The 27749-nt window shown below is 39.3% G+C and overlaps 1 protein-coding gene across 2 annotated transcripts in view; it reads right to left on the bottom strand.

The window, feature by feature from the left end:
* Window positions 1–27749, bottom strand: part of LOC148999538 (glutathione S-transferase zeta class-like) — a 34098-nt gene continuing 6349 nt past the window's right edge. The window contains exons 6-11 of one of the 2 annotated variants that reach the window (XM_089140541.1): window positions 12224–12277; window positions 12057–12132; window positions 5120–5181; window positions 2133–2192; window positions 1353–1454; window positions 1–217 (exon numbers count right to left, since the gene is read on the bottom strand). In XM_089140541.1, the coding sequence (XP_088996667.1) occupies window positions 1353–1454; window positions 2133–2192; window positions 5120–5181; window positions 12057–12132; window positions 12224–12277 (354 nt within the window). In that variant the 3' untranslated portion in view covers window positions 1–217. Of the gene's footprint in view, window positions 302–1352; window positions 1455–2132; window positions 2193–5119; window positions 5182–12056; window positions 12133–12223; window positions 12278–27749 lie in introns of both variants that reach the window. The other variant, XM_089140542.1, reaches the window with a different exon arrangement.

A 27749-nucleotide genomic window follows, 5' to 3' on the forward strand; every position in this document is an offset into this window, starting at 1 on the left:
GGAAAGGGGACAACAGTAATTATCCCTTTTGATAAAGCATGCTACATAAGGTTTTATCAGTACTTTTATTTAGGGGTTAAGGATTTATCAAACTTATGAGGCGACTATAATGTTTCCATTTGAATCTTCAGAAAACCATGCTATGTGAATCCTTGGAAGAGTATGCATCATTGCAGCTTGCTGGTAACTTCATCCTTCAATTCAAAAGCATATAAACCTGTCATACAACCCAAACAAAATAGAAAGGTGACTCATATTGCGTTCCAATGGATCCTCATCAATTCATGCATCAACTGGGATGCTGCTCACAAAGAAACAAAGAAATCATCAGCAAAAAATTCAATTAAAAAACTATTGATTACCATTTAAGAAACACAGCTACTCATTGTGTAACATAGAAAGGTGAGAAGGTAAACAACCATAAGCCAGCAATTATACTATTACCATTTCTTAAATTCAATGAAAGTCAATAGATAAAAACAATATTAAAAGGAAACAACAATTCAACATAACATGACTGGACAGAAACCCCCTGGGGCTTCTTTGTTCCCCAAAAGAAAATTAACCCAGTGAAGGTGTAGGAGCAGTAGTGATGGAGGTGGTAATAATGGTGGTGATGACGGTGGAAAAGCTAGAGGCGGTGGTGGCGGCGACGACAAAGATAAACAGTAAAGGCTGTGGCAGTGGTGGTGGTGGTGGAAGCAGCAATTCAGGTGGTAGTAAATGGTAGATGTGAAAATGGCAAGACAGGCAAGCGGAAGTGGTGGTTGAAATTGCGTGGAAGGTGGTGTTTTATCATGAACATTACAGTGCTGCTTTGTCCATCAAATTAACTTGCCTTTTCTTTTTTATTTCTCAACAAGAAATTTATCCTGGATCATTCCCAGTAAAAAATTGAAATAAAAGTAAAAGAACTGGCACTACCAGAGGGATTTCTATAATCATTTGTTTCTAGGAATAGAAAACCAAAAAAAGTAGAGAAACAGAAGTGTAATAATGTAAACCCTAAATTTTCCAGCAAGGCATGTATACTGATTCTTATCCTTAAATTCTTTGTTATCGCAAACCCCAAGCATCCCAATCTAAGACAGAAGATTAAGCAAGTACTTCCTCTAAGATAGATTGACTCCTATTGTCTAAGATGAGAACACTGTTTTAACTATTAACTATTAATTAATAGCCTTGTGAAGACATATTACCTTTGAGAGTATAGGTCTGATTACAATGGAAATAGTCAATAACTACTGGCAATATTAAAAAGAAACTACAACTGTAACTCAACATAATATAGAGATAGCTGACAGGGATGCATCCCCTCACTGTAATCCTAACAAAATTAAAATGAAACAAACCTATATTTCCACAGAATCAGGCTGCTTTTCTGGAAGTGCAGCTTGGAATGCTGGTACTTCACTATATGCCTCGTGGAGCCGGGATAAAAGAGGAAACTGAGTCTGCAAAAAGTGAAGTACCAAAAGCGAATGTAAGGCCATCAACCAAGTTGAACAGAATATGCAGACATCAAGATGAGGTTTAAGTATAACCTAACACAAAATTGTAACAAAAATATGATTGACTACATTCTAGGGGAGGGAAAAAATTACAAATAAAAAGAGAAGAAAAAACATGTTCAGTTTGTTTCACCGCTTTGGGAGTGGGAAATGGTGATTACCACACAAACTCTGCCGAAAGGGAAAAGTAATAAATAATCAAACTGTAGTAACTTTATTGCCAGGTCATTGCAAGAGACACGGACTCATATAAATCCTCTGCTTCTTCCCTGAAGATAGTGTTACAACACCAGACAGACATTTCAACTTTCATTGCACTTTGCAACAACTCTCTCATTGTACATTACAAGACACCATGAAAGTTCAGACTTCAGATCAGTGTTGAAACAATATCATCAGGGAAGACATGGAGGGGATTAATAAAAACATAACTTATTCTTCACTAGGATATTCTTCTGGAAAGGGTGGAAAGAGGATTTAAAAATAGAAAGTAGATATAAGATGTATCTAACCCATTCAACTGAATAAATGTATACATCAAATTCCTCAGGCAATTGACATTAAAAGAACACTATGCCTAAACATGCTACTATACACCAATATCTAAGGTTTTTGCATTACCATGTCAAGTTTAAAACGTGTAACAGCTGCATCAATCTGGGGTGCCAGAAAAACATCTGCCTGCAAGTGGGTCATCCACACATTGAATTTCAATCATACTTTCTATCAATACTAAATATAACCAAATTTTAAATGTAACGTAAAATCATACATATCACAAATATCTGAAGGGCAAACCACTAAATAGATGAGCATGTTGATATATATTATTTTATAAAGAGGCTAACCAAGAAGAACATGATGAGCACATTTAAGTGTGAAATCTTAGGGCATAAAGCATGCATTTTACATACTTTGAGTGGAGCTACCTTGGGTTTTATGTTGTTTTTGCAGATTTTATGATTTTTAAGGACCGGAGCGAATATCAGGAGTTTTGGGTATGAAACATGCGATTTTACACGTCAAGAGGTCCGTTCAAATTCTCAAGTGGGCTTGATTTGGAGCATGATGGGCTAGAAATACAATTATGTGCCAACTCCAGAATATCTTGTAAAATTAGATTAGGATTTTTATTTTATTTTTCTTTATTGTAATTGAAAATTGTATGGGGCCCACAAGTAGTCAAAGACTAGGATTTTCTTTTTTTTTTTGAAGATTTTATTTTGTTAGATTTTATTTATTTCTCTAATTAGTTTTTTTTTTTCTCTCCCCTCAATCTATTTTATTTACTTTCTTATTTCCTTAATAACCAACCCACTTATATTTTTGTTAACAAAATATATTTTTTATTTTTTTTATTTTCTTTCTCTTTCCTTTTCCCACTTTGTCTCCACGTTAACTTCAAAATCAAATTTTTTTTAATTTAATTTCTCCACCTTCTCTCCATTTTTCCTCTTCACGTGTCACTATTTTTATTATTTTTTTAAATTTATTTCTTCACACATTCTCTCTCTCTCACTCTTTCTCTCTTTTTATTTCTAACGAATTTAGCTCTTTCTTTATTTGTTTTTCTTTTTCTATTTTACTCTTATTATTATTATTAGTATTATTATGTATTATTATTTTATTTCATTGTTTGTAAATTATTCTCCTACTCCTATAAATATTACCTCCCTCTTAGGTCTAGACACTTTATTTTTCATCTTTAGTTTACTTTAGTCTTACACTTTATTTTCTCTTTATTTTATTTTAGTCTTGCACTTTCTATTCTCTTTAGCTTGCTCTAAGTTTTCTCTAGTTTTTTGATTAATTTGTGGGTTCTAGTTTTTAGATTGAATGTTTAGGAAGATTGAAGTTGTGTAATTTTTCTTTTATGCAAGTGTAATTACTTTAGTTTTATCAATGCAATTTCAAGTTCAAGTTCAAATTCAAGTTTCAAGTTTGAGGATTCGCTTTCTCTCTGGGTCTAGCAATTGCAGATCTAGAATAATCTAGATCTGGTTGTTAGGGTTGGTTGAGATTCGAATCGTTTATTCAAGTTTTGTTTGGAAGATGCAAGTAAGTAAGATTCTTCAATAATCTTCTCTCCTCCCTCCATTCCTGCTTTTATCTACCCCTCCATATTCTTAATTTAGGATTTAAATTTCAGCATTTAATTACTGTTCTCCCTTCCCTTGGGTCCTTGATCAAAGATGCCTACAGTCGTGCCTCTCTTTGGTTAAGGTTTCCCTTTCGCTATTATTGCTTTGTTCTTTACTTTCTGTTATTTCCTTTCCACAATTTCTTTTTCTCTAATATTCTTTCCCCCGATCGGTGGACTGTAAGCTACGGGCAAAGGGTCCACGGTCAAAGTCATTATTATTATACTCCCCTTCCCTCGACCCTGAGCTGACACTCGGATCACTTCCCTTTTATTTTTATTATTCGCATTTTTTTTCCTGTCTTTTATTTATGTGTTGGTTATGTTTGCTTTATTTTTCGTCTTAATTCAATTGCATTAGATGTATAGATTAGGATCGTTGGTTTAGTTTAATTAATTAGTTAACAAAATTGAATGATTCCACTCTCGCATTACCATTAAGAAGTTGAATTATAGGTGGCATATCTCCCTAAGATCGACTAGCTACACGATACTGTGCGCTTGCGGTTATTTTATTTTGCAAACACAACCCAAAAAAGGCATGAAACCCACCGAAACCTGGCATATTTTGTACCAGCTTTTAGCAAGATTCTGGTGAGATTTCGGTGGTCACAACCTCACTGAAACCTCGAGACTAAGGAGATTCCAAACAATGGTTGTGAGATGATCATTTTGTCTTCTTCATCTCTCAAAGACAGGTAGAATATTTTTTGTGGTGTATGCGGATGATTTAACTTTACAGAAGATGATGATGATGATGATGGTGGTGGTGGTGGTATTGGATTAGTTGAAGACACATTTGCTACAGCAATTTGACACCAAAGATATTTGCAAGTTGAAATTCCTTGTAGGGATTAAAGTCGCTCAATCAAGCAAACGTATCTGTCTTTCTAAGCACAAGTGTGCCTTTGATTTGCTAACAGAAATTGGAAAGAAGGGTTTTAAACCATTATATACACCTATGATTCCAAATGTGAAATTAGTGGCCAATGATTTATTGGGTGACCATGAGAAGTATCATAGGGTAAGCTACAGAATCCAACGGTCATGCGACCGAATATTGCTTCTCTCACATCACGATCCATGGATTAACTTTCTTCAACACCTAAAGCAAGCATTCATTCTAGCAACTCTTATGAAACAAAATTTTGTATGTTGTTTTGCAAGACAGCACAACTGGGGTAAGATATGGATACCAACGTAATGAAGAAAAAGAAGGGTAAAATCTCAATATAATAATAAGATATTCCTCAGGTGTTACAGTTTTTAGGGGAGGGAAAATTGATGAGTTTTACTCTGCATTTGTTGATTTAAGTCACAGCGTGAACAAAAGCAATATGAGTGATGCATGACAGTGTGTGTGTGTGTGTGTGTGTGTGTGTGTGAGTGTGTGAGTGTGTGAGTGTGTTTGAACATTCACACCAATCACATTAGTATTTTCAAAGACAGAGACAGAAAGAGGGAGAACCAGGAAAACTTCATCCCCGGTGGCATATCGTCCCGCATATCCTTTCAATAATTGTTCAAGTGCTGGAACATATTCCAAACCAAATCAGTTCTCAAATCATTACAGTATAAGAAATTAAAGAATGAAGTATAAGAATAACAGTCTAGGTTCTCAGACATATGTTCCGGTAAGAATGTAAAGTCCTGGGGGTTTGGAACAGAAAATATGTAATCCTCCATAAATTATCCCTAACCAAGCATGAAAAGAGAACAAAGAGAACTTGAGGCACAAAGGAGATAAAAGACCAACATCTAAGAATGAAAGGATAGTACACCATGCCAAATCACCAGACAGCCTTCACCATACTGCTACTATCACAATATCATCAGGACAGCCCAACCACCAGTCCCTAAACCCCCTTGCCTACAAAGTCAACACAAGGAACTGCCCAGATGCACAGACAAAGAAAAGAGGAGAATCACATGGAATCAACAAATCCTTGCAGAAGAGGCCATTTTTCACCTTCAGCTGGCCTGATTTCTTCAACTCCAGTCCATACTAGTTTCCTAGAACTTCTCCTCCACATTTGGCCAAAACCTAATCATAATGTCTGCACACCTATAACCATTGATCTAGACACATGCACGTGAGGAAGTCTGAGACCAAACTTTAGGGCCACAGCAACAGCCTTTTAAACAAAGCGAATCACAGAGATTCCCCCACCACTGACCTCCAATTCTGAAAAGTCCCTGCTAAACCGTGGGATTTCAGATGTATAACATGACAAGGGGAGTCAACAATAGACTTACAACGCTTCCATCTTGTTAGGGTACTTGCTGTTTATTTTCCTAGAATGATTAGGCTGTTTTAGTCCATCGTGGTGACTTAGAAGTCTTGCTTTCTTTTATTCTGAAATGCTATATACAAAACATTAGGGAGGAAGACTGAACCTATTGGCTGTCAGTTTCTTTAGCAGTCTCCTCTCTTCTTGTTCAAATTCTCTCTTTCCTTTGTGGAGGTTACTGTTTTTATATTCTAATCTGGTCACATGTCATCAGACCTCCTATAATAGAAATCATCTCCAACCAAATGCTGTTTTGATAGTTGAGCAGATCTACTATTGGCTCTTTGCCCTAGTTAGTGATTACCAATATAAACTAGCACTTCACCTCATAATACTGCTTCTCATGAAGATTTTTCATCCGGACATCAGTCTTAGTGCATAAAATGGTAATGGATTCCATTTTTCCTATCACTCAGTTGAGATCTGAAATTACTAGCAGCAAAACCAAGTGATGTTAGTAACCTTTTGAGGAGTGAAGGCAGATAGAGTTCATATGCAGGTACACTCAATCCTAAAATTAGAACCTGCTTCAGTCTCCCACATACATGTGGATAGTGCACTGTTAAAATCAGCATGGACCCGGTTCAATTTTAAAACAAAAGACAGAAAAGATATAACTAAACTAAAAAAGTCAATATGCAACCATATTAAGTGACAAATTACATAGAAAATTTGTGGGATCAAAGGCCTGTATAGAAATTAACCCTAGTGTTTTTCCTAAAACATATGAATTTGCATCATATGGGCATGATGATTCTCTAGACCCCAGCAACGAGACATCAGTCACTGATATCTTGGATCAACTGGTTGATGATGTCTCAGGTTACAAGTAGGGACAGAACCCCATTCCATCCAGTGAGGGAAAATCATTCCTTCCCTCATAATCACCTTCGGATTGAATCATATACCACTGCTGCATGGGCTGCTTGTTCAGATGATAGAAGGTCTACTTCAGGGTTTTGTACCTACATTGGTGACAATCTAGTTTTGTGGAGAACCAAGAAGCAAACTGTGGTAGCTAGGTCCAGTGCTGAAGCTGAATTTAGAGCTATGTCTCATGGTATATGTGACTATATCAGGACCGTGGGCTTTTTAGTTGTTTATTTCTTTGTCTTTTTATTTATAATAACTGTAACAGAGTTTGTTCGATAGTCTGTTATGGGAATAACCTAGTATTTCTTCTAGATGTTACAAGCCTTTCCTATATATGGCAATCTGTACTCTAATTCCAAATGCAATTAATTGATGTGCCATTCATTCCAAATTCCTTCATATGGTATCAGAGCAGAATTCTTTTCGCTCTGCCTTCTCTTTCCTCTAATTGCTACCATGGCCATAGGTGGTTCCATCAACCAGGCTGCAGAAGCCAACACTGCCCGAGTCATCTCTAATCCCATTCTCCAGGAGTCTCCAATAGCCCCGATTATCACCATAATGGATATCACCCACATCTAGTTCTTGCTACTCACCATAGGTCGAAACTACAATACCTGGAGCAGAGCCATGCTTGTGGTATTAACAGCCAAAAACAAGCTGTCCTTCATTGATGGCTGTATTCCTCAGCCAGCTTCTATGGATCGACTCCGTGGAGCCTACTTCATAAAAACAGTATGGTGACTTCCCAGCTGCTTCACTCCAGTTTGCGAGAGATTGCTACCAGCTTGTTCAATATTCCCACAGCCCACACATCTGGCTTGATCTTGCGAACACTTCCTAAAGGCTAACGGCCCACAAATTTATCAGCTGAAGAGTCGGATCGTTTCACTTCATCAGGGAGCAATGAATGTGAAGAATTATAATACACGATTGAATATCTTGTGAGATGAGTTGAAAGAATTCCAAACATCCCCCCGTGTACCTATGGTGCCATGGCCCATGAGCACTATGCAAGCTACCAGGAGCAAGAGTATGCCTTGCAGTTCCTCATAGGTCCTAATGAGCCTTTTCATCGCTTCGAGTTCGGATGCTTCTAGTGGATCATCTGCCATCATTGAGCAAAGTTTTTTCACAGGTTGTGCAGGAAGAGGAAAAACACTATACAACACAGATTGTTACTATTGACTAAACCCTTGCTTCCAGCTCCTTCATCTTTCCCAATGGTCCATGCTGCAGTTACTCAGCCCAATATGATGTGAAGTTTAAGGACTCCCCCCCCCCCCCCCCCCCCCCCAAAAAAAAAAAAAAAAAAAAAAAAAAAAAAAAAGGAACAAAAGAAAAAAGAAAAATAGTTGCCCAAAAACTTGTGGCCCTACAGGAAGGTGGAACTGCATTGATTCCATCCCAATTTGGTCTTATTAGAATCAGAGTCTTATTGGGACTCCAGTCATAATTTTATTTTGTTATTTGAATCAGTCCTTGAAAAGTTATGAAAGAGTCCAAGTCTAGTTAGGAATAGTTAAGTTGGAATCTTATCTTAAATAGGATTTCTTCTTGGAGTGGAAGTTCTTTTAATTAGCAGTTGTACCTAATTTGGCGAGCTCTTAAAATAGAATTCCTAGTTTGTTTCCCTTTCTAACGTTGAGTCCTTATTAGAGTAGGAGTCCCCCTCCTTTGTTTGGATCTTTAAATTGAATCCTAGTCTCGAGTCATTCAACGTAGGCTATAGATATAGTGCAATACAAGTAAATAATTCACTTTTGATGATTAATAAAAATTGATTGAAGGTGAATTGAGTGGAGTGTTGGGGGGTTTGCAAGGCAGGGAAACCTGTGGCAGCATTGGATTGTTGTCCCCTTCAGCAAATTCTGCATTTCCCTTCTCCTAAAAATAGTAAGTTATCATTATTAACAGCCCCCTAATCTCTAACCTTGAGCAATCCTCCCCCTCTCCCCCATCTCTCTCTTGTGGCACCACCTCTTCCCCTATCCAAAACCCTAAACCCAAGATCCCACAAACCCCTCACTCAACTTCTTCCCCAAAACCCTAATAACCCTAACTCCCCATCCCCTAGATCTCTCGAACCCCTCACCCAAATCCCATTCCCTTTTAGATTTATCATCCCCTCCCCCTCCTCAACCTTCAACCCTAACCTTAACCACCCCCGAGAAACCCTAGAATTAGACAACCCTAAAGTATGGTTAGCACTTAATCTGGGGCTACAGTCAAAATCCATTGTACGAAAGAGGGATTGAGTACTTGGGTGGTGCATTCGCTTCTCACCAAGCTGACCATGGCATCATACATCAGACCAGTTGCGTCAACAAATCCACCTCAAAATGGGGTTGCCTAACGTAAGAATAGAAATCTACTTGAGGTCGAATGTTCCCTTATGTTTACTATGTATGTGACTCCTCAGTTTTGGGGTGATACGGTTCTTGTTGCAACTTATATGATTAGCCAAATGCCTTCCTGAGTCTTAGACTAGTGCCGCTTGAAGTTCTTTTAGGGATAGTAGCCTTCACAATACCACCTAAGGTTTTTGAGTGTGTTGCCTTTGTCCAAAATCACCATGTTCATGGTACGTTAGATCCTTGTGGATTATGGTGCATCTTCTTGGGTTATCCTCCTACACAGAAGGGGTATAAGAGTTATCATCCTGGTTCTCGCCATTTCTTTGTCTCTATGGATGCTTGTTCCAAGAACTAGTTCCTTTCTCCCCCTACACCTCTTCAGGGGAAGAGTCTTAGTGAAAAGGTTCTGGTCTTAATTCCTTCTTTCGATATTTCTCCTGAGGTTCCTGCAAATGATCCTCCTTTGAAAGATGGATGGACTATACAGGAACAACTGGTGGATGATGTGCAAAAAGAGCCTAGACCTTTGAAGACTTATTAATGAAAGTAGTGACCCCTTTAGAATCGAGCCAATTAGAAGCTTCAGTTCTTAATCCTGAAGAATCGATTCATCCAAGTAAGTTTGTCTCTGACCCTTCTTTTGATCCTACTTTGAACTAACCAATTGCATTGTGAAAACAACCACAAACTTCCACCAAACATCCTATTTCCAATTATATTTCATATACAGTCCCCTTCCCCAAAGTTTCAAAGTTTCATTTCCTCTTTGTCCTCTACTTTTGTTCCTAACGCTTGACAGGAAACATTATCACAATCAAACTATAAAGAAGCTATGGATGAGGAAATGCGAGGTCCGGAAGAAAACAAAACATGGGAAATGGTGAGTTTTCCTCGAAGAAAGCAAATTGTTGGTTGCAAATGGGTGTTCGTAATCAAACACAAGGCAGATGGGACTGTTGAGAGGTACAAGGCAAGAGTGGTGGCCAAAGGCTTCACTCAAACTTATGGCATTGACTACCAAGAGACATTTGCCCCTGTTGCCAAGATGAACACAATTCAAACTATTAAGTCATGTGCAATGAATTATGGGTGGAGTCTATAAGAGTTAGATGTGAAGAATGTTTTTTGCATGGAGAACTCCAAGAGGAAGTGTACATGGATGTGCCACCTGGTGTTCTATTGCCCAAACTCATAGAAAGTATGCAAGTTGAAGGGGCATTATATGGGCTGAAGCAATCTTCGAGAGTATGGTTTAGAAGGTTCCATAAGGACTTGATCTCTAATGACTATAAGAAGAGCAATGCAGACCACACTTTGTTCACCAAAACACATGGTTCCCACCCTACTATACTTCTAATATATGTAGATGATATTATGATTACAGGCAGTAACAAGGATGAGATTCCAGCATTGAAGACCTTTTTGGAAATTGAATTTAACAAAGATATGGGGAAGCTTAGATATTTCCTAGGGCTTGAGTTGGCATATTTTGCTAGTGGTGTGTGTTTCTCTCAGAGGAAGTATACACTAGATCTTCTCAAAGAAACTGAGATGTTAGGGTGTAAGCCTACTAAGACTCCTATTGAGCCTAACCTACAGTTAAAGGCAAAAGAAAGAGAATCGGTTAACAAGACAAGATATCAAAAGTTGGTGGGGAAGTTGATCTATTTGTCTCACACTAGGCTGAAATCACAACTGAGTCAGTCTTGTTAGCCAAGTATAGGCATAATCCCTACTTCTCTCACTTGGACGTGGTGTATTGTATCTTGAGGTACTTGAAGGACACTCTAAGAAAAGGGATTTTGATTTCAGCCCATAGACACTTGAAAACTAGGGCATATACAAACGCAAACTAGGCAGGATGTCCAAATGAAAGGAGGTCTATGTTTGGATACTATGTATGTGGGAGGTAACTTGGTGACTTGGAGGAACAAGAAACAAGATGCGGTTCCTAGGTCCGGTGCCGAGGCCGAGTTTGGGGCCAACTGCTCAAGGTAGTTTTTGAGATACTAAGGTTGAAAGGGCTACTTCAAGAAATTGGAAATTAGAGGCTCCTATACAGTTGTACTCAAATAGTAAGTCAACAATCAACATAGCTCGCAATCCAGTACAGCATGACAGGACCAAGCATGTGAAGATGGACATGAATTTCGTCAAAGGGAAATTTGAGGCTGGGTTGATTCATATCACTTTTGTTACCTTAGACAACCAACAGGCTGATGTGCCTATAGAAAGTTTGAGTACCAAGGTGTTTAGTAGTATCATTGGCAAGTTAGGCATGATAAATATCTATGCTCCAACTTGAGAGTGAATGTTGAAGGACATAATCGATCCTAGGTGATCTGGTTTAGTTAGGTAGATTGAGCTGGTTTACTTTCCTTTATTGTTCTTTCCTTATTGGGATTAGATTTACTAGGATTTTTTTTTCTTGTAAGATTCCCACACTGGGAAGATTTAATTTGTTCTGTATTTGGTAAGTTTTAACTATAAATAAAGCTCTTGTTGTGTCCTTACTGACACAAATCAGGGTTCCTCCAACTCTTCCAACAGTACCAAGAGAGTTGGAGTTTAGGTGGCTATCAAGAGAGGCACTTGTAGAGGATTCCCTGGTCTGTTTATTTAGAAAAGATAAGTCAACTCAAGTCTCTCTTTTTGAGGCATAAATGAGGTGTATGCCACTAAAAATGTATGGGACATTTTGAACAAACCATGCCAGACCAAGTTGTGAAGTTGACCGTTACCAACCATACTTTTCAGAATGATCTAAGGCTACCAGCTACCAACCAAGAAAACATACATAAGATGTAACTGACTGGAATTATAACTTTAAGAGTCCAAATCTTATGAGCAAAAAAAAAAAAAAAATTTACACCACAAAGCCCACCTGCAAAACCTTTTCCGATATGGTGCTGAACCCAAGGAAGTTTTTCATCTGGACTAACTTTTTCTTCAATGTATTTCTGCAGGAAACCCCATATGATAATAGTCATGCTACACTGAAGGATCAAGTGAATTTTGGGAACATAACAATTCATAAAACTCATATCTTACAAGGACAGCCAAATTTTGAAAAGGCTGTATACCCGAGGAAACAATATTTGCAGCCTGCAAAACAAACAACAATACTATTAAATAAAAAATATACCAATATAAATCATATATGCAAGAGTATAGAGAACACATTTTCCCCCCTTTTGGGGGGGGGGGGGGTTTTGTTGGGGTATTGGATTGGGGGATTGGAGAGCTGTGGTTAAATAATGCTTGACCCAATCAGAGACAAAAACAACCATAGCTGATGGCGTGAAGTCACAAGTGACAGATAACACGAAAACAACCTCTCATAAGAATCAGTAACCTACCAAACCAGTTTAAAATCAAATCTGGTTCAAAGTTCAGTTGCTTCAAATAGAAGCAAATCCATTGGACTTGATGAACGTTAAGTGAGGCAAAAAAATATACTGATATCGAAAACAGGACTGTAACTCTGAATCTAAGGATGACCAATGCGATCCTAAAATTCAACATCAGAAAATGATAACAAACATCAATTCAAACAAAATGACTCCTAAAAGGAGTCATTCCATGATGTAATACACGCACAAGGGTAAGCTTGTGCAAGGGTGATTTCAGAACTTGATCTTATATTCAAATATTCTTCAGCTCACTATCATTAATAAAAAGGAGTTGTGACCATGATATCACAACTCATGAGCCATTATTTTCAAAATCAACACAGTATGAGAGCAAATTCCTCTCTACAATGACCTAATACCGTAATCCATTCATCACTGTTCACTGTTACCATTCATCATAACTGTTCACCGAACTAAACTGAATGGTCTGAAATCCTGACTTGTTTCAGAGAGACAGTCAGATTTGATTTGTATTAGGAGATGAGTACAAGAAGAATAGAATTCCAGATGTAAGGCATTAAAAACTAATATCCTAGAGACGATTCTATCCCTTATGCCCAAAATTACAACACTCCCCCTCAAGTTGGTGCATAGATTTCCATTATGCCCAACTTGCTAATAATAGGACCAACCACTCATAGTGCAAAGACTCTTAGTAAATATATTAGCCATTAGATTCTCTGTAGAAATGGAAGAAATGCCAATGCGTAACGAGTCCCAACTCAATTTTTCCTTGATGGAGTGTTGGTCAACCTCCACATGCTTAGATCTATCATGATGAACAGGGTTGTGAGCTATTCTAATTGCAGATTTACTATCTGAGTTAGCTGCATTGGAACCTTTTCATCTACACATAGATCCAGAAGCAAACCCTTTAACCACAGTAACTCACATACCTGGGCCACTGCTCTGATTTAAGCTTCAACACTAGACCTGGCTACAACAGCCTGCTTTTTACTTCTCCACGTAACCAAGTTTCCACCACATAGGTACAATTACCAAAAGCAGATCTCTTATCATCTGAGGACCCTACCTAATCTGCATCTGTGTAGGCTTCAAAATTAAGTAGCACATGACAAGAAATTAGAATTCCCTTTCTAGAGGCCGCCTTTCAGTATCTCAAAATTCTATAAACAACATCCAGACGAGAGAAATATGGATCATGCATATATTGGCTTACCAAGCTGACTGCAAAAGCTACATACAGTCTAGTGTGAGACAAGTAAATGAGTCTCTTCACTAACCTCTCACAGCTGGTCAAGGCCACAGGTTTACCACCACAGGCCTTCAAATGTGAGTTGGGCCCAACAAGTTTTTTTTTTTGGATGAATAAATAATCAATTAAAGACGAAGAAGCAAATACAAAAAAGGATCCTAAGAACAAGGATCAAGGAGAAGAATGGATTTGGGAGTTGAGTCCCCAGGCAACAACAATGAGTCTGTTCCTTGGGGAGTCAACAACCGGGGGGGAGGGATTAGCTGAGATTTTTGAGGTAACATCAAAGTAAATAGCATTCCAAATAGTATCTATAGAGCGAGATTTAGAAGTCCAGCGCTGGAGATCGCTCCCACCATAGATGATGGACTGAAGCACCAAAGACAAGCCCGCCAATCGGTCACAAAGAGGTACCGAAAAGTTACTCAAAACCCAGACCCCCGGGCAAACCAAAAGAGCGACGAGAGCGGGGCCAAATGAAGGAAAGGGCTCCCAAAGAGCACTAGAGAAGGGGCAAGAAAAAACAAAGTCAATATCCCGGTGCATTCCAGCAAAGAATGCAATGTGTCACGGGATATGGTGCGAACGAGGAAGGAGGGGGGAGGGCAATGTTAGGGCCTCCAAAGGGTAAGAGAATGGCGGGGGATATGACCTGAACCAACCAAGGGGGCCAAGTGGGGGGGGGAGGGAGAACGGAAAGGCTCAAGCGGAGGGAGAAGAGTAAACTTTGGAAGAGGAGGGGGGCAAAAACTCACATGGGGAAGGGAGAGGATAGGGGGAGAGGCGGAGACATGGTAAGGAGAAGGGACCCAAGAACCAAGAGATGAAATGCGAGAGGCGGGAGAGGGGATGCGGGCCAGAGGAGGGGGAGAGAAAAGGTGATGAGAATACCCAACGGATGCCATGGATCTAGCAGAAGAGGGGAGGAACCGAGGAGACCGAATGGAAATGGCGGGAGAGCATGGGCCGGGAGAAGAAGCCCCATGCCGGGAAGGATAGAAGGGAAGGGACAGACCGGAAGGAGCGAGAGAAGATAAGAGGGACCCAAACCCGAGGAATAGGGGGACAATCCAAATGAGAATGACAGCGGAACGACGATACCAAGGCCCCCAGATTGGGCCGACAAAGTTGGACCAACCGAAGGCCGGAGGAATCGAGGACAGCCCTCCAAGGAAGCCGAAGAGAGATTCCATGCGAGAAATGCCTTGGGAATCGGAATGCCACACCAATAAAGGTAGGATGATTGGAGCAGACCGATGGCTCCACCCACCGGAAAGGATAAAAGTCGGCTTTTCCAGAGTTGGAGACTCAACAAGTTAAATAAGCTAGCTTACATCCTAATGTACCTATTTTCATCAATAAGCCCAAGGTGTATTTCGTTTAAGTACCATTCGAGGAATAAGACAACTCAATACCCCAAAAATATCTCAACTTCCCCATGTCCTTGATCTCAAACTCTAGTCCCAAAAAGGCCTTTAGAGAGGAAATTTCAGCTGCACTACTTCCAGTAATAACAATATCATCGATGTGTTCTATCAGTACAGTGATATGGATATTAGTTTTCTTAATGATCAGAGTATGATCTGCATTGCTCTGATTGTCACCAATAGACAACATGTCTTTATGGAAAATCCCAAACCATACTTTTGGGGACTGCTTCAACCTGTATAGAGCATGATTGAGCTTGCATACCTTCCCTTGAGTTTTATAGTAGTGCATCCAAGTGGGATATCCATGTCCACCTCCTCTAGAATATCTCCATGAAGAAAACCATTCTAGACATCAAGTTGTTGAAGACCCCAACACTAACTTAATACACATGAAAACACAACTCATACTATACTGATCTTGGCTACTAGTGAAAGGTCTCCTGATGGTCAATCTCATAAGTTTCAGTAAACTCTTTGCCCACCAATCTAGCCTTATATCTGTCCATAGTACCATCAACCTTGTGCTTAACCATGAACACCCACTTGCAACCAACAATCCTCTTCCCAGTAGGTAGCACAACCAGACAGTTCTTTTCTTTCTTTTTTTTTCTTTCCTTTTTGTTTCCGGAGCCTTCATTTCTTCACCCATCGCTTCTTTCCAATGAAACTGAGCTTGTGCTTCCTGCAAGTTTGGGAATACAAACAAAGAACAAGGAAGAAACAAAAGATTGGAAAGTAGGTGACAACAAGTCATATATAACAACATTAGATATAGGATTTCTACCAAAAAAAAAACATTAGATATAGGATGTTGAGAGCACGCTCTATGTTGTTTACCCAGTGCAATTGGTAAGTCTAATGAGGGGTCAGAGACTAGTAGAAATAGACTAGCCAAGATTGACAATTAAAGGACTTATGCTAACGCGGTCGACTATTAGGTTGTTCTAGTGTGCGCCTTACTCTTGCTAACTACTAGAATTTTTGGTAAGAATGGGAATTTGGCGGAAGGACTTTCTTCTTTGCTTTTAGTGAAGGAATTTTTCACTGATTGCACGAGCCAGCCTACAAATGTGGCTTGAAAGAAGCAAACTACGGAGCGAAGAAAGCAAGTCCTTCCGTGAAGAAGTGTTGTCCTAAGAGCTAGTTGATCATAGACCAAAGAGTTGGTGCTTCCGATTGACCAAGCATAACTATGGGAAGCTTGTCTTATTGTGCTTCCTTCTTCTTAGAGCGGCATACCTTTAGGTGAGATTGTAAAGTAGGTTGCTCCCCCTACATACCAATCTCTTGTCTTTGAACCATTGGCTGGTGTTCCTATGTAGTTATTCCTTCTTCCAGACGGGCATAATTAGCAAGGACCTACATAGGAATTTCCACAAGAGGAATAGGAGATAAACCTCTTCATTAGGATCACCCTCCCCCTGGAGAGGCGTAGGGGAAAAAGATGGAACAATTTCCCAAAAGACTATAGTAGTCACACTTGACGGGAGCATGACTAGAGCCACCTAAGTCAGCACTCCAAGTCTAAGAAGCGGGAGAGGACAGGCCATCGGAAGAACCACCAGAGCCAGCAATAAGAGTCGATCTTTCAACTGCAATAGTATGGTCACTACACTACATCGGCTCTCTTTTGAATCAAGAATCGCAAAAGCCTGTTCTAGGGATGGGAATGACTCACAAGAAAGCACATAATCTTGAATCTAATCACTCCATGCTTAAACCAGCCAGAAAATCATAAATACAGAGTTTGTCTTCTCACTTCTGATGAGCAATAGCATCAAGGTCATAGGTGGGAGAAAACTTCCCACAGAAATCCAAAGTCTAATGATAGTGACACCAATGCAGAGAATTATAAAACAGAAAGAGTGAGATCTTTCTGTTGTAACTGATGGATCTTTCTACGAATATCAAAACATTGAGCATCATTACCAACCTCTAAATATGTGTCTTTGGCAACTTTTCACAGCCGTCCGCATTCTCAAAAGGCAGGTAACTCTCAAAGATAGCAGGTTTATTGGAATTGAGTAGATAAGGAAGGAGCTTCAGGAAGTGTAGGGAACTACAGCCCCGTGTTAACAGAACACTTCCGCTGTAATGGCTATCCAAAAAGTCATCATTCTATTGATGACACCTGTTGGTTAACCCATCAGACATTAACCAGTTGCCCATTTTTTCTTAAGCCAGATCAGGAGTTGTAGGCTTCATGTGGTGCCATGAAGATGACCAACAAGACTATGGGGAACCAACTGTTAGTGTCACAGATCAAGGCCACCTCATATAGCTTGTCTTGTTGAGTTTGATAGTGCTCTAACTAAAAAGAGGGAAAATCTCGCTCTTGTATAACTAGAGCCTCCTCCACTTTTGATGAACCAGTAGATGTGGTAAACATATAGTTGATTTGGAAAAAACTGAGAACCAACCGAACTCAAAGATCCTCCGTCACATAAGACTTATACCATTGATGGGTAAAAAGGGACCCTTTGTGGGAAAAATGGTCACTACCAGGGGATCAAAGCTAAAGGAAGCAACTGGGGACCTAAAAAGGTCAAGGAGGTAGAAGGGAGGAGGGCTCGCAAGAGAGAGGTGGAGCTTTGATATAGAGAGGCGAGACCCTTGGGGGTTGCAATGATGCGGCATTGGGGAGAAGGGAGGCGGAAATGGTGGCAGAAATTTAGGAGGGTGGCAGTGGTTTGGCAATGATGAAAGGGGAGGGAGATAGTGGCTGGTGTTGCTACGGCCTTGTCACACTCCTATGACGAAGAAAGGAAAAACAATAAAAAAAATTCAAAAACAAAGGCATATGCCCTTTTAAAATTCTATAAACATTCAATGTTGGTGACAGAGTGGAGGCTGATGGTGGTGGCTGGTGACAATAATTTTGGGGTATGTGATTTTGTTATCCTAATCAATTGTGCCCACTGTTAGCATAAGTCATTGAAGTTTATCATTTTGTGATAGTATGATTATGTAATCTGAGATTATCTAATTATGTGTTTCACTCATTTTAGAAGGTTTGGCTATGTGTTTATGTCATTCCTTGATTGTTGACTTCCTTTCTAATGTTTGGTCTATGAATTGTTGATGCCATCAGTTCACTATAATGAGTCTAAAGAGTAATGACTACTTTTAATTATTCTTTAATATTTATTTAGCATAAAGTAAACTTACATCGTTTTTAACATGCTAGTTATACTAAATAAAATAGTTACATGGAAAATATGCAATTCCCTGCATCGGTATTGTTATTTTAGTAAGGGTTTACCTTTGTTATGAATACGTTCCAGTGTGAGTGGCTAGGTCAAGGTGTTGAAGACTACAAAGTGGTAACGGAAAAAAAAAGACTTGATGAATGTGTACTATTCTTAATTCATTGTTTTATTATTAATATGGTTTGATGGAGGAATCAATTTGGGGTTGGTTTGGTTCGGATATTTACCAGACCATTAACCCATGGTTAGCCTTTTTAGTCCCCAAAAAAAAGGAGCAAAACGAAAACAAAAACAAAACAGCTAAGAAACGAAACTCGAAACCTCTCTTTGTTTATGCAAGAGAAGGGGAAAACCTTAGAATGGGGAAGACGAAAGGAAGAAAAGTGGAAAGGAGGGGTCAATTTCTGTCCTAAGGCTTTGGAAGTGACTAAGTCTCTAGATTCATTCGACTTGTTAGTTGGTCCCCCATTTGCCGCCCTACCTCCGAAGGGGGCCTTGCTTGGTATCCGCCGGATCTCTGTTGTAAACTTGGCTTGCCTCCTCAAACTCATCTCGGAAAATTGCCTCAAAGCATGATTCTATTTGGGTTAGGTGGGTTTATTCTTACCTTCTCCGGTCGGATTCCTTCTGGACTGTTCCTATGCCCTCCAATCCTTCTTGGGTTTGGAGGAAAATCCTCCTTCTCCGCCCCCAAGCTATCTCTGCCATCTTTATCTCCATCTTTGATGGATCTTCCACATCCTTTTGGCTTGACCCGTGGCATCCGATGGGCATTCTCTACAATCACTTTGGTTCCCGCACTATCTACGACACTCGTATCCCCAAAACCATCCCTTTTTCAGCTTTCATCTCTAATGGCTCCTAATCCCCCTCCCCCCTTCCCATTGTCACACAGAGGCCCGGCCTCCCCCTCTCTCCAACTCCCCCCGCGACCTCACCATTTGGATTTCGTCCCCCACCAAATCCTTTTCCACTTCTTCGGCTTGGAACCTCCTTAGACCCCATAACCCCAAACCTTCCTGGCCCCCTTTGTTCTAGTTCAAAGGTTTCATTCCCCGCCATTCCCTTACCCTTTGGAGAGCCCTCAACCAAGCCCTTCCCACCCAAGCATTCCTCTCTGACCGCCACATCCCGGGTAACCCCAATTGCATCCTCTGCTCGTTCGCTTTGGAAAACCTTGAGCACCTCTTCTTTTGCTACCCTTTCTCTAGATCTATCTGGGAAAAAACCCTCTCCTTCATTTGGCCCTGTTCGAGACGTTCCTTCGGATTTGGTCGAGATTGGTCCTGGATTTTGAGAAACTTTTCGAGCTCTTCCATTTGCGATCGGATTGGTAAGCTAGTGTTTTGTGCCCACCTTTGGTGGGAGTGCAATCTCCGAAGATGGACTTCCAAATCTCGCTCAATTGATCAGATTTGGAATGCCATCTTCTTTGACGTTTCTTTTAGATTGGTAGCTATCCCTGATCCCCCAGTCGATGATACCCCAAGGAACAGGCTCATTGTTGTCTCATGGGGGCTTAGTTCTTCTCTCCGGTCTTCTTCTTAAAGACCTTGTATTCCTTCTTTCTTTTATATAATTATTTATTCATCCAAAAAAAAAAGTGACTAAGTCTTACGTGTACACTGAATATTGAATACTATGTCAATCTTAAGTTGAATCAAGCAAGGAAGATAAGGAGGCTTGGAGATCTGCTTCTTAAGGGCTCTTGGATCGTTAAACTGAGGTAAGATTCTTGTCTCTTAAGCTCAAAGTATGTAAATTGTCTTTGAGGTTTCTTCCAATGGTGGTTGCATGTTTTATTTTGTTAAGAAAAAATTTAATCTAGAAGGTTATGCAAGATTGCAGCCCAATTGTTTGTGAAAATTCCTAGGAAGCAAAGCTATACCTTTGTTGCCTCTCCATAATGTGCGCTACAACTCTTGTTGGTCCTTGATAGTTCTAGGCATGGTGGGAGATCTCGGCGAGATCTCACGGGATATCTCGCTATTTCTGCATAGCGAGACGAGATCTCAAGCGAGATCTGAGAGATGGTAGATCTCGCTATTGGCGAGATCTCGCCAACGGTACATTTTTCAACAATTTAGGGGCTTTAAAAAGCCCCTGTCTCGCCTCTCTCTCGCCCTTCTCTCGCTGGAAGGCCATTTTTGGACGGAAAACTCAAATTTTGGCCGGAAAACTCAAGTTTTGGCCGGTTGTTGGGGATTCAACATACCAACATCATCTACTCATCTACAACAACAAATTCAAGCATATTTCAAGTGATCTTCAAGAAATGTAAGATTTTTCCCCCAAATTTGATTTTTTTTTCAAATACAAGGTTCTACAATGATTGTATGAGTGTGGTATAAATATATGTTGATGATCAAGCTTTGATCTACACTTTCATGGAAAAAAAATTTAATTTTCTGTAATTAATTTTTTTTTTGAATATTCGTATTTAAAAAATATATTATCTAAAAATTTAAAATTAAAGATTATAAATAAATACTTATGATATGAATGTGATTATTATTTATGTTAAACTACATTTAGAGGGCTACAATCTCATGTATTAATATTTTGATTATCATGCTTGTTGTATTTTTTTTTAAATAATTAAATAAAAAAATTATGAAAAATAATATTTTTTAAAAAATTATCTTTTTTGTTTTTAAATGATGCTTATATTATGTAATTTATTTTCAGATACAAACATGTCTTATTGAGCATTGCATATATGTTATCTTAGAACAAAGTGTGTGTTTTGTTGTTTTATAAATTATCAAAAAAATTATAAAAAAATGATATAAATGCGTTTTTTTAAATGGCTCTATTTGTAATTTATTTAAATCAAACTGTTTGTTTGAGCCGATATATGTTATCTTAGAACAAAGTGTGTGTTTTGTTGTTTTATAAATTGTTTTTACATGTTTTTATGTATCTAAAAATTATTTTAATGATTATTTGGGAACATTCATGTATGTATTTCAGACTTTCAGTGATGTACATTTGAATCTTAAACGGCAACTAGCGGGAGTGGTGGCACTGGTAGTGGGACTCAAGACATTGCTTGGCAACATGGGGATCCACTGACTGCTGACAAGAAGAAATCCCGATGCAAATATTGCCTCAAGACTTTGAATTTTGGTGGTTCAACCAAATTAAAGCAACATTTGAGGTGGTTACAAAGATGTTTCCAAGTGTCCCAAGGTTCCTTATGAAGTGCAAAAAGCAATTGTAGCAACTTTAAGGGGAGGAAAACAAAAAAGGACGAGATGGCACAAAAGCAAAGGGAATTTGAGGATACAGTGCTATCTAGACCTATTCTTGATGTTGATGAGGAGTCAAGCGACGATGAAGAGAGGAGGAGGGTTATGGGTGTTGAGTCACGAGCCGAATGGAGACAGATGAAGGCTGCAATGGAAGCTAGCAGACAGTCCTTACATGCTGAGAGTGTGAGGCAATATGAATAGACAAGGGGAGCAGGTGGTTCGGGGTTAGGGGCATCCATGCCACCTAGACATAGTTTTCAGGGAACTGAGACTAAGAGGACCGAAAGGAGGAGGAAGACTAGACATTATGATTCCACATTTGACCAAGACCCCTCCCTCTTCAACCAATAAGACATCTATCAAAGAAGCATTCCATATATGTTTGATGGAGGTAGAGAAGGCAGTAGGGAGGAGGAAGCTAGGTTGCCAATCAGCAAATTCATGCTCTACAACAACATTGCAGCCAATGTAGCCAAAACACCATACTATTAGGGGATGATCAATGCAGTTGCTAGGGCAGGTGTAAGGGTTAAAGGCCCAAGTGCTTGGGAAGTAATGAATAAATATTTACCCAAGGTAAAGCAGGAGGTGGATGAATACATTGGTTCATTAAAGGAAAAATGGAGTAAATATGGTGTTACTTGTGATGGCTGATGGATGGACTGGTCCTACTAGACAATTCATCATTAATTTCATGGCAAGCTGCAATGGAAAGACAGCCTTCCTTAAGTCAACGGATGCCTCAGATAAGATCAAAGATGTTGACTACCTTTACAAGCTTCTTAGGGAGGTGGTCCTCGAGGTAGGGCCAAAGAATGTTGTCCAAATTGTCACAGATAATGGTGCTAACTTCAAAAAAGCTGGTGAAATGTTGATGAGGAAGAAGAGCAGCAGGATCCACCTCTTTTGGACACCATGTGCAGCTCATTCGATTGATCTTATGTTGAAGGACTTGGGGAAAAGAAAGTAAATCAATATTGTGGTTGAGAGGGCTAGAAGGGTAAGTAATTTTATTTATAACCATGGTTATGTGTTGAAGATGATGAGGAACCACTGTAAGGGTGATCTAGTCAGACTTGGATTGACTATCTTCGCCACCAACTATGTAGCTCTGAAAAGCTTCCAGAAGAAAGTGGTGGGTCTTCAGCACATGTTTGCAAGTGAGGAGTGGTTTGGTTGGCATGGATCTAGCCATCCTGGTGCAGTACTAGCCCAACAAACCATTGTTGATGATTCCTTTTGGAGGCAGCTAAATAGGACACTGGGCATTATAGAGTCTAATGTGTTTGTTTTAAGGATGGTGGATTCGGAGAAGAAGCCCACAATGCCCCACATATATGCTGCCCTCCAGCAAATGAAAGAGTTGGTTAGAGCTGCTGCACCTAGCTCCTTCATATCCTACGAGAGGATCATCAATAATAGATGGGAGATGCACTTGATGCATCCTTTGCACTTGGCTGGTGAGTCACTTTTAAGTCTTTAAGTGTTTGTTATATACTTTAATTTACATTCTTTATTTGTTATAACTTATAATTTATAAACAAGTAAACAACCAAATCACTAAGTCACTAACCAAATTTTTTATTTCCACAATGCAAGCTTACTACCTCAACCCAAAGTACCATTACAAGAATGATCTGGGGCTTGATGTAAAGTTGATGATTGCGGTGCAAGACATGGTGGAGAAGCTTGTGTCAAATCCCGTCATGCAAGGGACAATTAATGGAGAGGTGAGAACTTATTCAATTGTTTCTTCAACTTCTTGCATTAGTGCATTAAGCATATACATAATACAATAATTGAAGAAGGGATGCCTCTGGGAGTCTTGGAAAGCCTTCTACAGTTGCAACTAGGCAAAAAACTGATCTTGGTAAATAGTCCACTACTCTATAAGTCATTAAGTCGATAAGTCTATAACTTTATAAATGATAACTGATAAGTTATATAAATATAATGATTTACTTATCTAATGCATTCTTATTTTTGGTTATGTAGCTGACTGATCGGTGCTATATGGAACTAGTGCGCCAAATCTCAGGGACATAGCAATTAAAGTATTCTCACAAACTTGCTCATCCTATGGTTGCGAGAGGAACTGGAGCACCTTCTCGCTCATCCATAGTAAGGTACGGAACAGATTGGGGAGTAAGAGACTCAAGGACTTAGTGTATGTGCATTACAACATGAGATTGAGAGTAGGGCACATACAAGATAATATATATGACAACAATCTTGAACCGATTGAGTTGACTGATGTATTCCACGAGCCCCCCGCAGAAGATGAGGAAGATGATGTCATATATCAGTGGGTTAGGGATCGAGGTGGCCCAGTGCTGGATGGGCCAGGAGGGCAGCCGGATCCTACCATTTATGCTGCTATGGGCCCAAATGCGGTGGCTAAGCATGTATTTTCTGATGAGGGTCAGGCTGCTATAGCGGCATCAGAAGGACGACCAATTGTACCATATGAGGATCCACCTGGTCGACTTGAAACAACTGAGGTGACAACTAGTAGTGGGGATTTAGATGATGCCGATGATACCAGAGGGCCAAGTGGCCCAAGTCAGCCATCGAGTTCACCATCGAGTTCGAGTCATTGAGGCAATCAGGCTGGTCGTGTTTCTGGTGGAAGTCAGCGTCAACAAAGGGAGTCACCTCCACCAGGTCCGAGTCATCCGACACATGCGACCCACAGTTCCCCTATCTCTCGGACTTATGCTAGGAGTAGGAAGAGCAAATCAAACCAGGGGCAGGGGCAACCGAATGATGATGCAAGCATGCATGATCTTGAATTCAACATGGGAAGCATAAGCCAAGATCATGGTCAGAGTGATTCACAACAGCAGAGTTTGGACATTTGCCTGTCATCGGGGTACCAATACGGGGATCACAGCACCGGGTCAGATTACAGTGGGTATTCTTCTAATGGAGGTCATACTATTCCTCAAGACCCGGCACCTGGAGAGTACACATATGGGAGTGAAGGTGGGTTGTTAACTAAGTGGTTTAGAAACCCCTACCCACATACTCAACAACAATATGAACAACAACAACAACAATGGCTCTTTCACCCACCCACGATTAACGGTTATCATAGAGTGTTATTTCTCCAATATTCTGACATGGAGACATATCAGTTCCATATAAACCGATATGTGACATACTACAGTGATGGATTGACTTAGGAGTCATATGTGGCCACATCGTTCATAATCAATTGATGGAAAATGTTGAGTGATACTCTTAGTCTTAGTCTTGTAAGTCTTGTAAGTTGTAAGTTGTAAGTTGACATTCTTAGTCTTAGTCTTGTAAGTTGTAAGTTGTAATCTTCTTAATTCTTATGGTTGTAAAATTTTGAAGACATTTAAGTATTTAACAATTTATTACTTTGAATCTTTGATAGTTTGAACTTTGATCACTTGTTGACTTGAATACTTGATGTGTAATGTTATTGTATTTGATACTTGATAGTTGATAAATGATAACTCATTAACTTGAATTACTTGATATCTTTACATTACAATATTACATGTTGTCTCTACTCTCTAAGACTCTAAGTCTCTAACCTTGCATTTCACAGAATTTCGGCTTTACACGTAGGGTCGACTTTAGGAGACATAGTTAGGTTATTTTCTCACAAATCTAAGGCCACCAATGTGTTCAAAAGGCCTTAAATAGGCTAAATACCAAGTTGCAGCCCAACTAGAGCCCTAAAACCCACCGAGATGGGCCACCGAGACTACCACCATTTTTTGGGTAGATCTCAACCGAGATCTCGCCATCTCGGTCAAGATCTCGCTTTTTTTGAGTGGCGAGATCTCCCACCATGGTTCTAGGCAACTCTTTGACCCAAAGTAAAGGTATTCCCTCTCAAGATTGTACACATACCTGAAAATTAATGTAAAATTTAAGGTTTTGTTATGATTTATGTGCATCATAGAATAGCTTCACTCTATTGAGGGAGATTTCATTAATTATTTTAGTTCAAATTTCTAACATAGAGAAAAACTTTAACTAAAAGCCTTTCCTTCATTTCTTTTAGCCAATGCATTACTTTGTTATTGAAGGATAATTGTTCTTGATGCAAAAGAAAGAAAGAAAGAAAAAGGGGGGGGGGAGAAAGAAAGAAGGAACGAAGGAAAGAGAGAATTTGATGCCTGTTGAAAGCCTAGTGGGAAGAGGAGGGTATAGGGAATGGCCCGACAACCATTTGCCTAGCTTTCTCAAGAATTTTCACATCCAACATTTAGTAATTATTAGTTTTTAGGAAGGTCATAAAGCGGAGAATAATAAGTTTAAAGCTTTGAGGAAGGCAACAAAAAGGGTTTTGTAAAATAAATATATGTTTTGTAGGACAGAAACTCTAATAATAGAAAGGTGCAGGCTCTAATTGAATTTGGAGCAAAAGAGATGTGCCCGGAGCAAGATGAGGTAAGTGGAATTGACTAATTCATGTATGTCGCAAGTGGATGGTTCCACTCAGTAAATGGGTAATGTTTACTCGTTAATATTAGAACTTATTTTTTTCACTTGTGCAATCTATGGATGTGTGTGATATGCTGCCTTCCGAACAAAATAGAAATGCATGGAAGTGAATGATGTATTGAATGATAACTAAAGTACTTGAATGAGATATCTGAATCGAAATGTTGGTAATATTCCTAAACTATTAAATTGGAAATAAGAAACAATGCCTATGCTTGTTGAATTCTGAATTTGCATGTTTCTTTATTTAAATGATGGGATTGTATTGATGATTGTATGAATTGTGTTAAGCCTTGTTCAAACAAGGCTAAGTGATAACTGAAATGAAAGGGTACACTGAAATGAAAGAGGTACTGTAATGCAAGATTGAAACTGAACGTAAAAAGGAAACAAAAGAGAGGAGAAAATAAAAAGAAATAATATGCTAAGGTGTTGATGAGCATGCTATAAGGCTTGGTACTTGTTGTACCCAAATGGGAAGGCATGAAGCGAGATTGAAAAGTGAAAAGAACTAATGATAGATGCCTTTGGATGATACATGGCCTTGTGCCAAGAGATTGAAAAGGGAATCTCCAAATGAGAACCTCTAAGACTGAGTTTGATGCCACTTGGGTGGTCTAGACTGAAGGTGTCTTCTCTATATGTAGAGCTTAAGTCTGGAGTTAATAAAGAAAAGGAAAGAAGGAAAAAAAAGAAAACTGAAATGGGCATCAAGAAGTAATAGAAGTAATTTTATGTTAGGCTAATTTGGTGAGCAATGGATGTATAATTTATTTGGTTGTCTATATTGCTTATTGGACTTGCAAAACTCATCATTGTATATGTTGACAGGTCCCTAGATCCATGACAAAGGCAAGAGTGCTGCTATCCAAGAACATAGTTAAAAAAGAGGATGAGAACTTCTTTTTGTAACTGATGTTTTGTCAAACTGAATGGTGAAATGTGTATATTTCTTTTTGAGATTGCATATATTTAACCAGATGCTTTTATGAAAAAGGTCATATGTGTGTAAATCAAGACTGTTGATTGTATCGTCTGTATCTATAAGCAGAAGTGTCATTGTTGAACAGGTCAGTTAAATTGGGCCTTTTGTTATGCTTGTTAAACATAGAATAGTTTTGGTTCTTTAACAGGTTGACACTGAAAAGAACTATCATGTGCCCATGTGGATTCTTGTAACATGGGTCCCACCAAATCTTAAGAACTAGGGTCCTGACAAAATAACGCTAGAACACCTTGTCCACTATGGCAATCCCTTATGGCTTCCAAATCGCAAGGTGTTCAAGAAGGCCCTGAAAACCCCATGGCTGCCATGATTCCTTGATAGCTATGGTTAAGCCCACTATATCATTCTCCCATCTGAGGCCAATAATATGCCAAATCCAACAATGCCTGTCTACATCATTGTCCTAAGTGACCAGCCCACCAAGAGTTGTGGTACTCATGGATCAAGTTCCTCTGCAGGTTATGCAACAAACCCAGATCAAGACAAATGGGTGACATCCATTTTTCTTGTGCTGTCATATCTAATCAACTATATGGACACTAATATTGCCAGAGGTTATCTTCT

This window comes from Hakea prostrata, chromosome 11 (assembly GCF_041222555.1).
Source record: "Hakea prostrata isolate BN-2017 chromosome 11, UWA_Hpros_2, whole genome shotgun sequence".
NCBI lineage: Eukaryota > Viridiplantae > Streptophyta > Magnoliopsida > Proteales > Proteaceae > Hakea > Hakea prostrata.